The sequence below is a fragment of the Anopheles darlingi genome, chromosome 3 (assembly GCF_943734745.1).
Source record: "Anopheles darlingi chromosome 3, idAnoDarlMG_H_01, whole genome shotgun sequence".
Classification (NCBI taxonomy): Eukaryota; Metazoa; Arthropoda; class Insecta; order Diptera; family Culicidae; genus Anopheles; species Anopheles darlingi.
The window spans coordinates 42,981,141-42,993,438 of record NC_064875.1 but is presented as its reverse complement, the minus strand read 5'-3'; the positions used below and the strand labels follow the sequence as shown (position 1 = coordinate 42,993,438).

General features: G+C 49.3%; 4 protein-coding genes across 4 annotated transcripts in view; 3 read left to right on the top strand and 1 right to left on the bottom strand.

The window, feature by feature from the left end:
* LOC125958014 (glomulin) overlaps window positions 1-2,113 on the top strand; it is a 2,164-nt gene extending 51 nt beyond the window's left edge. The window contains exons 1-2 of the mRNA XM_049691107.1: window positions 1-756; window positions 836-2,113. The exon at window positions 1-756 is cut by the window's left edge and continues 51 nt beyond it. Of these exons, the coding sequence (XP_049547064.1) occupies window positions 66-756; window positions 836-2,034 (1,890 nt within the window). The 5' untranslated portion in view covers window positions 1-65 and the 3' untranslated portion in view covers window positions 2,035-2,113. The remainder of the gene's footprint in view (window positions 757-835) is intronic.
* The window catches only part of LOC125958017 (ubiquinone biosynthesis protein COQ9, mitochondrial), a 3,689-nt gene extending 218 nt beyond the window's left edge, over window positions 1-3,471 (top strand). The window contains exons 2-4 of the mRNA XM_049691109.1: window positions 2,156-2,868; window positions 2,937-3,146; window positions 3,224-3,471. Coding sequence (XP_049547066.1) covers window positions 2,156-2,868; window positions 2,937-3,146; window positions 3,224-3,262 — 962 coding nt within the window. The 3' untranslated portion in view covers window positions 3,263-3,471. The remainder of the gene's footprint in view (window positions 1-2,155; window positions 2,869-2,936; window positions 3,147-3,223) is intronic.
* Window positions 3,472-3,611: 140 nt separating this feature from the next.
* LOC125958016 (uncharacterized) lies at window positions 3,612-6,688 on the bottom strand. The gene is made up of 3 exons (XM_049691108.1): window positions 6,489-6,688; window positions 4,466-5,359; window positions 3,612-4,383 (listed from the first exon to the last, which is right to left on the bottom strand). Exons 2-3 carry the CDS (start codon window positions 5,320-5,322, stop codon window positions 4,089-4,091), a joined length of 1,152 nt encoding a protein of 383 aa, XP_049547065.1. The 5' UTR covers window positions 5,323-5,359; window positions 6,489-6,688; the 3' UTR covers window positions 3,612-4,088.
* Window positions 6,689-6,941: 253 nt separating this feature from the next.
* Window positions 6,942-11,565, top strand: LOC125957218 (scavenger receptor class B member 1-like). Its single transcript, XM_049689768.1, has 6 exons — window positions 6,942-7,345; window positions 9,085-9,176; window positions 9,244-9,465; window positions 9,538-9,819; window positions 9,899-10,478; window positions 10,542-11,565. Exons 1-6 carry the CDS (start codon window positions 7,171-7,173, stop codon window positions 10,763-10,765), a joined length of 1,575 nt encoding a protein of 524 aa, XP_049545725.1. The 5' UTR covers window positions 6,942-7,170; the 3' UTR covers window positions 10,766-11,565.
* Window positions 11,566-12,298: the final 733 nt, after the last annotated feature.

Below are 12,298 nucleotides of genomic sequence, written 5' to 3'. Positions count from 1 at the left end.
TGCGAATTGTTGAGCAATCATCGTGTTCCGTTTGGGTGCATCTCGAAGATAAAATCTGCGCAGAGATGGATATTTTGGAAACGGTAATCGGTAAACTGCAGGCTGGCGAGTTCAGTGCTGCAAAAGAGATCATCGAAGATCCGAAAAATGACGAGGCAATCAAAATGCAATCGATGGAGCTGGTTTCGCTTATTGCCGAAAATCTGACCGAGGATAACGCTGAAAATAAGCCGGAACTGTACTCGGCCTCGGAAACGTTGCTCATTGCGCTAGCCCAGAAATGTAGCCCGGCGGAAGTGCTGTACGAGATGATGGAGAAGATCCGGATTGCACAAAACGACGATGTGCTCACGAGCCTGTTGAAGGTTGTGCAGGCGTCCATACTTCGTCTTCCGGCCAAGCGAGCCCGCTGCCTCGATTGGGTCTTCGGTACGATCATCGAGTATCTGGAGCGTATCACACTGCCTGAGGCGCTGGATAAAGATATGGATGATGAAGAGGAATCTCTGCTCGAAAATGATGAAATCATCCGGCGGTTCCTCCAACTCTATCTCACGATGATACTGTTCGTCAGTCCAATCGCAACACGGCTCTCTAAACCAGCAACGCAGGAGTCCTTGTACTACGATACCAGTTTGACGCAGAAAAATGCCGTAGTTTGCTTCATTTTGCGTCTTATGGGCAAATTGTTACCTTATCTGCATCTTCAGCGAAGCGTTCAGCCGCGTAGAACTCCCGGTCGTCGTCCTTTCTCAGGTAAGGGCCCAGCTTCCTTGTCAGGACTACAGAAAACAATCATATAATAGAATCATTAATCGCTTTCAATCCATTGCAGCGGGCAAAAGCTACTCTGTCCAAGTGGCTGAAGATCTAACGAACGTGCTCCTACTGCTTATCAACGATCCATATCTACTGCTTTCCTACGGCGAAAAGCGAACACACGGGGATCGACTGTTGAAGAAATCATCCAGCTTCGTAGGCGACCAATCAGAGCAGGACCGAGAAGATCTTACCAGCAACGATGTGTTCATGAGCAACGAGAAGCATATGACCGAGGGGTTAGCGGTTCTGTTCTACCTTTTGTTGGGTGAAGATTTGCTTCCAACAAGCGCACCGATCGTGTACGATCCTCGGTACATCTTCGAAGCGGGTCTTCATTATGTGGTCGAGCTGGTCAGTGGAGTCCGCACGGTAGTGTACTTCAAGGGAATACGCCTTGCCCAGGCACTGGTACGAAAGTTGAACGGCATCCAGCTGACTGCTCTTGAGCTAGAAACACCGATCCATACCACCTTTTGCGAACGGTACATCCGAGCTCTGGAACGATCAAAGAGTGTGCGCAATCGGGAAGTCGGTGTGCGAGTACTGTCCGAGTACATTCGCGCGTTTAACGATGAGGGTCGGTACACGATTCTGGTGCATTTGCTGAAAAGCTTCGAGGATGACACGGTGCGATCGTTCGCGATCAACGAGTATAAAGATCTCGTAACAGAGCGGCTGAGAGAAGCGACCATACCTCTACCTCCCTGGTACAGTGGTGAAATGTTGCGCGAAATGCTCATCGGCCGTATCTGTACCCTGAAGCATGGCGTTAAAACGGATCTCCTTGATCACAACTACAGCATAACGAGCGCACTGTCGGCCCTATGGGTGTTGCTGAAGAGCGATTTATCCAACATGAGTCGCGTTTGGGACTGCTTGCCTGTTATCGAGAAAAAGTTTCTTACCGAGTTGCGCACCGGCCTCGATTTCAGCCTGGCGCACTACAAGAACGAACTGAAAAACACAGAGGAAGGGTCTGACGAAGGAAATCAATCAACCGGCGGCTTGAACGGCGCCGATATTTCTATAAGCACATTAAATGGTGAAGCACCACCCCCTGTTATGTCAAAAGAAACTCGGATCGATCTCTCCAAGTGTATGATACTGAGGCTGGAAATGTTAGAATTCCATCTCTCGCGCATTACCAGCGACATTGAACAGATCCAGACGCAGATCCGAAAGAGCGGATCTTTGCAAACGATTGAATCGTAATAAAGGGCACGATTCTCTCTCACGCATCATTTGTGTTTCATTCCGGCTCCTTCAACATCGACTTCCAAGGCCAATTGATTTCGCGCTTATTGATTCATTCTGATATGTTTCCTTGGCACAGGTCGTAATGTATTATCCAGATCCATCGGAGGAGGGCCGGTAGCAGAACGCGGCGGTGCGAGAAGAAACTACCTTCAAACAGCAACCGCGGGCCGACACTTTAGCTCTACCGGTTCCCAGCAGCCACCAAATGAAACGTTCGATGCGTTTCGTGCACGCGAGGAACAGAAGGAACAGGAATTTGCCAAACAACAGCAGCAACAAACAAGCACGGAAACGGGAGCAGCCGGAAACGCAGAGTTCAGCTCGTCTTCCTCTTCATCCTCTAGTAGCGAACACACCGATTCAATCGATCCGGAAGTGGAACGTACGAAGGAAATGATACTGGATGCAGCATTACTTTTTGTACGATCACACGGCTGGTCGAAGGAGGCAATCGCGAACGGTGCCGAGGCCGTGAACTATCCCAGCGTTAGCCATGGTCTCTTTCCGCGTGGCGGTATCGAGCTCGTGCATCACTTTTACAAACAGTGCAACCTGAAGCTCATCGAACACCTGAAACAGGAAACGGCTGAGCTGGACAAGGTACCGAATCCGTCGGATTTTGCACGCCGCGCCATCGAGTATCGGTTACGTTTGCTTGAACCGTACCTGAAGCACTGGCCACAGGCGCTCGGCCTGATGACGTTACCACCGAATGCACCGCACTCGCTAGCCAATCTGCTCACGCTGGTCGATGATATCTGCTACTACGCTGGTGATCGTGCTGTGGACGTAAGTAGATATGCAGCCATTTACGATCGTGAATCCTTGCCAACAATGCTTCCTTTTACTTGCTTCAGTTTAACTGGTATACGCGACGAGTGGGACTGGCGTGTATCTACAAAACGACCGAGCTATACATGCTGCAAGACAGCTCCCCCGGGTTCGAGCGCACCTGGAAGTTCCTCGAGCGACGAATGGAAGAAGCCAGTATGGTACACGAGTTCCTAGTAAAGTCTGAAGGTGCAACCCATCAGTTGCAGAATGCAGTAGGCTCTGCCTTTACAACGGTAGGTTGGGGAGGTCCCAGGGTACCACAAAGTAGGCTTCAGTTACCGTTCTCTGCCTCTATTTCTCTTTACTGCAGGCCCGGAATATACTGGGGTTGAATTTCGACCGACGTTGAGTGAACCGTAGCAGCCATGGTGCTGTGATAATCGATGGATTTGCATCGCTGTTCATCTAGTTGTGAATCCAATTCGCCTACAACACACTATGCCATCACGCAAGTCTCTTTGCGGCAGACACTAGACCAAATCGAACGAACGGGCGAATTGAACGGGCTCAGGAATTGAGCGAATTGAACGGGCTCAGGGATGATTAAATGTGTAGCACACGAAAAAGATGACCGGGAAACATGCGGCGGCACGTTGCAACCCGGCTCTTTAAATTATTACAATAAAACGTGACCCAATGGAATGGGAAAATGGCATCCACACTAGTGTATGGTTCTCGTACCGGGGTGTACTACATGAAGCCAGGAGCGCTCGATTTGCGTTTGTCCCGATTTTATTTTAGTTTGCATTGCTCGCTTATTAAATCGTTTCCTTACTTTCAACCTTCTTTATCTTTGGTGATACAATGTTAACAAGAAAAGAGGAGTTTTTTACCGATATACGACGACATCTTGGTCAAAAATATCGTTAAGCCTGCGGCTAGTTCTAGGGAGGTCAGGGAGGGACTATATCATTATTAGGAAGTCTTGGGGGGTAAAAATGCTAACGCAACAAGAGATAGAAAGAGATATAGAGAGAACATACAAATTTAAAATGAAATGCGATAAAATGAGCGCCTTTATCAGTTGTGCGTTTTGTTTCTCTCCTGCCCTAGCATAGGATGTTGGATTTGTTTCTTTGCTATTCACTTATGAGTTAATGATCATTTTTTGAGATTTCTTTTGCGTTTACTCGTCTCGGCCGGGCCGCAGTCCGATGCGACAGCCCTTCGAGGCTTTAGAGATCGTAGAAATTTTCTTCTACGTATTGCTTCAGCTTGACCGGCAGCGGGAGCATGGCTATGTCCTTGGGATCGATTTTCTGCCGTATGATGAAACGACATAAATGCTGCAAAGTGGACACTTCGTAAAACCGATTGATCGGCTTCGTCAGTCGCACCGGAAACGGTGGCATCAGGGGTGAGTTCTGTTTCACGTAACCGATCACACCGAACTCGGACTTTTTCATCGTGTCCTCAACCAACTCGATCATGGTTGCGTACGTGCTCGGAGTAGTCAAACCCGAAAATGACCTAGCAAAAAGAAGAAAAACGCTGGATAATGCTGCAAACACGTACCATTTGTGGGAGTGGCTACCCCAGACCGCATGCTTACCAGTAGTTGTTTTTAAAGTCGATACGACAGTGTAGCGTAATGCCGGAACTACGGAAGCTAACTGTGAATTGATATTTCTCCGTCTGGGAATCGCGCACCAGGAACGTACCGTTCACTTGGCGTGCGAGTCGTTTCTGGGCAGCGGATCGGGTTAGCTTGCCCCAGTACCACCCGTACTGAAGCAGATCGATGCGCATCCGTTCCATCGTTTCATCCAGCGACGGCCGACACTCGCCCTCCGCTTCCTCGCCCTGCTCCTGCTGGCTGTCTACGCGCGCCGACGGATCGCCGGCATTATCGGAGCCCTGTACGGCGCCCGTATTTGGTACAGTATCTCTATTCATTATCACAGGTAGGTTTGCGTTAGGTGACGAGAAGCGAATCGGGTTCTGTGTGTGCCGTTCGATAACGATCCGGGCAAACTCCGCGTCCGAATCGCGGAGCGGGGGGTTGGCAGCGTTCGTGGAGCTGGCCGAGGCGCTACTGTTGGTGACACCGGAAGCCACATCCGGCTCGTACGCCTTTACCTTGACGGAGGTGAACTTCTTCTGGAACCGCTTGCGCAGCGTGTAGAAAACACTTCCGTGGTTTTCGCTTGTAAACAAATCGTCCTTCCGTCTGACCCCCGTCTGGCCACCACCACCTCCTCCGTCATTCTTTTTTATGCTGCTCGCGGCTCCTGTGCTCGTCTGGGGCGGTGAGGAGCGTTTCCGGCGCAGCGACAGAAACCAGTTGAACCGATAAACTCCATCCGCTGGCGATGACGACGGCCGCGGGACGGTGGAGGATGATGTTATCCGTTCCGAGGGGGTTTCGCGGTCGTTCGCGGTCGCCGATGGCCGCGTCGCGGAATCCATGTCTGGGCAACACAGCCAGATACCTAAAAACCACCAGCTACTTGGCGAAGAGCCATAAAACACGGAAAAATCGGGGAAAGTTGTGCGATTTTCAGGATTCGTTTTTGCGTATCTTTGTTTACAAAATGGCGTTTTGACAGCGGACGTCACAAACGTCAAACCGCGTTCCGCGTTTGATTTTGGTTTGATTTGGCCGTTTTATACTCGATATCTCCATATTTTGCTAGGAACAACGAAAAGGATTCTAAACCCTTTTGCAACGCTGTGGGAGGTAATCAGCCGACTCACAATCATCTACAGGGGGCACAGATCCGGGGGATTGAGGATCGAAAGGACTTTCGCGCATGTGTAGCGTCTAGATCCGCCCAACATTCGGTTGATCGGATGGCCATTCGTCGGATGCTGATAGTCTTTGCGTTGAATTGTTTGTTAAATCGTACTTTGTTAGAACTAACTTAGATTTAATTGTCTAACTAACTTAATGTAATGTAGAGTTAGGCGTATAACGCAGGATAGATTGGAGCAAGACACTTGGAGTCGATTTAAGAGCATCAAGATTTGATAAGTATCTCGTTAGAAATCAAAAAAGAAGCATGCGCCTCAGCCAAGTATTAACAGCAGAAGGATAAGAGACACGAAAAGCGGTTATTTTTCAGCAGCTTCGATCGAACAGCGATCGATGGTGACCATAATCGTTTCCATTACTTCCGCCGGAGTGCTCAAAGGTGTCAAGGACTCAAATTTCCTTTTGGCTCAATCGTTGACATTGAAACCAGCACCTCAAGTATCGAACGGCGCAAATCAGAAGACAACGATTTATCGCAGTGCTCATAGAGAATTACCCGTACTGTGGTTCACAGCATTACACTCATCGTCGTAGCATATTCACTTTTTTCACCTTTAAATTAGGTAAAGCTAAAGATTCCCATCCATAACTTCAGAGGTATAGGTAAACCCCGCATAGTTTCAGTAAAACTACTGCAAAGCGGAATCCGCAGGTATCCCTTGCCGTAAAGCCACCGTTGCTAGGTAACGAGATCACCTTTCGAAAGGTTCCTGCTGCCTTCAGTGCCATCACAGGTGGACGATACACAGTCTAGACAATTCCCATCAGACTATCGATTATAGATCAGTACCGAGAGAACTTAAGACGACAAGACACATACTGCTTAAGACACTTTTTCACGGAAACTCAAATCGCTCACACCAGGGTACGGCCGTTGTGAACGTTTCGCCTTCGCTAGTGAGGACATTCTTAACTATAGAACACAACTAAAGGCGAATCTTCACAACCATGCAACCTGAATTAACGCTAGTCACTATATTCCACTTGACCATTTCGTTGACACTGTGGTCGTGAATGAAGGGCTCATCAATCGATGATCGCTTTATGCCGCCGTTCTGAGCCGTACGGGGCCCTTGCTTTCTCCTCCGGCGACTTATCAGTAAACTGACCAGCACACACACACAGGCTGGAGTTTCGAATCGGCATGTTTGTAGATAAGGCCGAACTGCCGAGCGAGCGGTATGTGGTAGCCGCAGCCTGTCCGGCCACATCGCTGGAAATCGTGGTATTGTAGGGGAAGAAACCATCATAAGAGGGGTCTAGCCTAGATTAAGGACTTCAGTACGATTCGGCGCGTCAACAAGTGCACGCATTACGGGCTCGGGGTAGAAAGTTCTTGCTCGCCACAGCAACGGAAAGTGTGATTTGGAGAAGGAAGTTCTACGACCGTTCAATTGCCGCGCGCATGAAGAGAGCGTGTTGTTGAGTTGTTGTGGATTAGCCCGAAGCGTAGCGATTGATACCCCGTGGCCACCGTGGCGGGGTGAACCATTTCCGTCAACATGCCCGAGATGATTGCCTTCAACTCTCCCGAGACGGTGGTTGTGACGAACGAAAATGATCTGCGAAAGCAGCGGCCACTAAAGAAGAAAACCAGTGCCCTGAATACCGTCTTCTTTTACCTCGGCCTGGAACAGCGATCCGACAAAGATGCGAATATGTGGTTTAAAATCCTCAGTGAGTTATCGCCATTACAATATTCTGATCACGAAGCGCGTCCTTGTCTTTGTTGAGGAAACACTTAAGAACATTTCATTCTAGAGCACATCTTATCGTTCCCCATTTGCCAACCAAACGAACGAACATGTGCTCTGCGGTGGCAGCAGCTGGTGTCAGGTGAATGCGTATGGTACCATATATTTGAATATTGAACCTTGGTGACCTCTGGCGCCTTATCAGCTTTTTTATAATGCTTGGCCACCCGAAATAACAGGACCATCAGTGAAAGTGAAACACTCAGTGGCCGTGCTCGTGCCCCCCCCCCCCCCCCCCCCTATCCCTATCTCGATCGTGCTAGTTTTGCTGTGGTTCGCCATAGCGACCGAACGGTTCCCGATTTCAAGTGTTTTATTTTCCCGTTTCTTTTTTTTTGTTTCAATCAGCCTACGGACACAATTTGCTTCCGGATTAGATTTTGCCTTGCCATTGGAGGCAGCTCAAGCCGGGCGATCATGCCCTGCGCCTCCGCGGGGCTCTTCACACACATCCAATCATCCTTCCCGGTGGCGCAGAGAGCTACATGGGCCACAGGCCTGTTTGATGTAACAAATCAACGCAATGTGCTCCGTTTGTGATAGTGGGATAGGGCTTAGCATGAATACATGAATCTCAGCCCCTCAGCTCAGCCTCGTGTACCTACGTCATGGGTGTTGGGTACTTTGGTAGCGGCGTTAATGCTATGACGAGTGCGCCGGCATGTTCTTCCACGTTTCGGTCAAATTCTAATCTAGATTCGGTGAGCACGCTTGCTTTGCTTGTCTGTCCAGGGTTTGTTTTCCCTGCGATTCAATCAAACCACGGCGATTCCATGGCGCGCGCGCGCGCGCGCTCACTCACTTTACACAAATGGCGCCGCCTCAACCGAGCAGTCAACTTTTGCACAGTTGTGCGGTTATCGGTAGCTTGTAATCACACGCAACGACGATGTACCGACTGCCAAGGATAGGACCTAGGAGGGCAGCAGGGACGTTCGACTGTAAGATCGCACCCGGCCGTACACACAACCACCGGTTAATCGGTGGCATTATCGCGAACGCGATGTTCATCTTTATGCCGGCAGACTGTGGGCTAGGGTCTTGTCATTGGAAAAGCAAAACATAACTCTTTGTCTACAGGCAATTGATTGCTATCACCGTTGCAAACGCCGTTCCCCTTTTTGGGACGCCGTATTTCTGGGCTGATGGGAGATCCATTCCGGAAACCTAAACCTGTGCCTGCTAGCTGACCCGGACCGTGATAAGTGCGTAAAAGATGTTGCAATAACGCTAGCACAGCCTATGATTAGTGATGCTTGACGCTACCGAAAATTGTTTCAAGGTTATCACCGCGGGAAACGGGCCTCAGATTTGAATCCGTTCTCAGCTCAGCTCAGGAAAGGATTCTCTTCTTTAACCAATAACCGTCGCCGTCCGCCGTCCAGTGCGTTCAGCTATAGGGCCGCGAAAGGTTACGCATATCAGCATGTCAATGATAATTCGGAGCCTTTGACGTAGCGCCATTAATCAGTTTGTAGTCAACTGTACCATGCCGAGCGTGTGCGACAATCTATAAGTACAAGTACAGACTAGCCATTGCTTGTATGTTGTAGATGAAATAATGAATGATTTATGAGCTGTTACACTTCAAGGAAACGTTTTGTTAATATGTTAAGGCAACAAAGCTTTCTCGAGGCTAATAGTGAGTTTTGTACATTCCAGTTCTTGTTGCGCTGCTCGTGCTGTTCTTCTCTAGCGCGATTGGCTTCATCATCATGTGGTTCACAGATGTGTACAACAATTCTATACTAGAGGTAAGCGATTTAAATCCCGTAGCAAATTTTCCTTCAAATCTATTATTTAATCTGATTTCCCCCACAGAAACTGATTCTCGCTCCCAACACAACGGCAGCCGAATGGTGGGTCACACCTCCGGTATTTCCACTGCTAAAGGTGCACGTGTTCAACTACACCAACACCCGAGAGTTCCTGAAAGGGGAGGACAGTAAACTGCGCGTCGAAGATCTAGGTCCTTTCGTTTACAAGGAAACGGCACAAAAAATCGATGTGCGACACAATGGCGACGGAACGATTGCATACCGGGTAAGTAATGGCGATACAGCTTCAGTTCATGTGGCTCATGGCGTTTGATGACCCTCATTTAAACTCAATCAGGAACATCGCCATATAGAGTACCTGCCCGAAGAATCGCACGGAAACCCCTTCGATGAGGTGGTCGTACCGAACGTAGTGCTTCTCAGTGCGGAAATGAAGAAGTTAAACTTGGGTACCTTCGAAAAGTTCGTGTACGGAGGAGTGAAAGGATCCGCCGGTGCTTCGGCCTTCATGAGAACTTCAACCGATTTGTTCCTGTGGGGCTATGATGATAAGCTGCTCGGTAAACTCAAGACGTTTCTTCCAAAAGATACGCCGGACAGATTCGGTATGCTGATGTCGGTAAGTATTGTCAATGGGGGGAACGTTGCCCAAATGTGTATAACAACATTGAAACACGATTCTCGATCCTTTCTTGCAGCGTAATGGAACTGGGGCCGAAAATTTCACCATCTATTCCGGCGAATCCAGCCTACAACATTTGGCCATCATCAAGGAGTTGGATGGTAGCACACGGTTGCACCAGTGGCACACGGACGAGTGTGATCTCGTCGGTGGTACCGATGGATCTCAGTTTCCACCGCATCTCATGGATCGGCAGGCAACGTTGCAGGTGTTCATTAAATCCTTGTGCCGCAAGTTCCCGCTCGTCTACGACAGTGAAGTGACGGCGCTGGAGGGTATTCCGGCGTGGCGGTACAAAATTCCGCCGACCGTTTTCCAGCACCCAAGCGTTCACAAACAGAACGAGTGCTTCTGTCCGCAGGAACCGAAAAAGTGCTCCCCGAGTGGACTGTTTAACATTACGGGCTGCTCGATGGGAGCACCGATCTTTGCCTCCTTTCCACACTTTTACACCGGCGATCAGCTGCTGATCGATACGATCGACGGTATCGAACCGGTACAGGAGAAGCACGAAACGTTTGCCGACATACACCCGCGGTTGGCATTCCCGATCGGTGGTGCATCCCGGTTTCAGATCAATATCCGTGTGCAGCCTGGTAAGTTAATCGTCGTCACCAAACCGGTAACATTTGACACTGAATTGCGGTACCTTTTCCCAGGAATGGAAATGTTTAAGCAGGAGCTCTACTTACCGGTCATTTGGCTCGAGGTGGTCCCGGGCGAAATCTCGGACGAGCTGCGAACGATGATCTACCACAGCACGTACAGTGCGAACGCCATCCAGATGTCGCTCAAGATCGGTAGCCTCGCCATCTTTGCCCTCTCCTTCGTGCTGGTCGTCGCAAAGTGCTTCTGTGGTCGGAGAAAACCTAACAAAACGTAAAAAAAAGGGAAACGCGCCGTTTTCTTGGCACATGCAAATACTCACGAGCGGTATGGTGGAAGAATGGAAGATAGGAAGTGTCCGACTTACACGAGTGGACACGGGACATGTCTCATTGTCTGTTAACTGCTAGAACATACTGCTTAGATATTGAACCGTTTGTAGAATATCGACACAATGGTCCGGCTAGACGCAGGGACCAGACCTGCAGCTAAGAATTGTTTTGCGCTTTTTTTTTTGTTTGTTTTAGTTGTTCGTTCCTGTCCGTATAGTTTAGTAGATTCTCCCATCGCATCTTGCTGTAGTGTTAAGGGGTTTGCGTTGAACAGGCTCCAGCCATAGACAGAGAGAGAGAGAGAGAGAGATAGGGAAGCTTGAAGAATGTATAGTAAACCGGACTACGGTAGCTCCGCCATACAATATGTTATGCAGCCGTAGATAGTAGACCTCATAGCTAATCACCATTGTGCCTGATCGACGATAAGCGCTAGTCTAGGGGCTGCTGCTACTGCTGTTGATCGAGAAAATTCGTTCTACTTGCTACTATAGTGCTGCTACTGCTACTGACCACGAACCTGCCAATCTGCTGCTTGGAGCTTGGGCTGTGGTGCACTCGCGGAATGCATCAGTGTGTTACGTATTACCTCTCCGCTAATTTTACCCGCTGAGAACCGTTCATCGGGTCCGACGATAGACGATAATTACCATTGGGGCGACCGCTAGAGCTAAGCCGATTCGCTGTAACCTGACGTACTTGAACACAATAAACCTTAAGCGCCGTATCTGTTATTGTGCGTACACACCAAAGGGCCACCGCCACCAGGAGGAGAAATAGGGGAGAGAAGCACAGACGCGATCAACGTGTAGTATGTAACGATCAGTATCGCGTAGCGTTCTAGAAAATTTGCTTCGCTTACGGCTGCATCCTCCTTTCCTTCACATGACGTGGACGTGGCGATCCGCGTGGATTCAAACGATACCGTACGCCGCGAACGTGTCGCCACACTTTCTTGTGGCCATGAGGGGCGAGCGCAAGTGGGCAGAAGACAGTGGGCGGGAAGACACACTTCAAAACGCCAATGGTTTGCATAACCGACTCTCTAACCTTTCGCCAAAAAAATAAAAAGAAGTTCCGCTTTGAAGCCTCCTCGAGCTCGAGCTTCAAGTTTACCAACCTTTACCATATGTTGGCGAGAAATGACGATGGCGGCACACTCGGAAGAGATGGACATTCGACCACTCTCCAGTCGTCGGCCGGAGCGAGCTCCATCCATAGTATTTTGGACTTCTTTTGTTGGATCTACTATCTCCAAGAAATTCAGATTTAAGTTCGATCACATTCGATTGAAACGGATCTTCGCTCGGTCCCGTTGATAATGTTCTTGTTGTAATAATAAAAAAAATGCCTCCGCGCCACGCAAAGGCCACCACAGCGCCAGACCAGAGCGGTCCGTTCCGCGCGGAGGTTCCGTTCAAGTGTGTGCGCGTACCGGTGAATCCGAAAGCGAATCCCCGGTCGAGTGGAAACGCGAA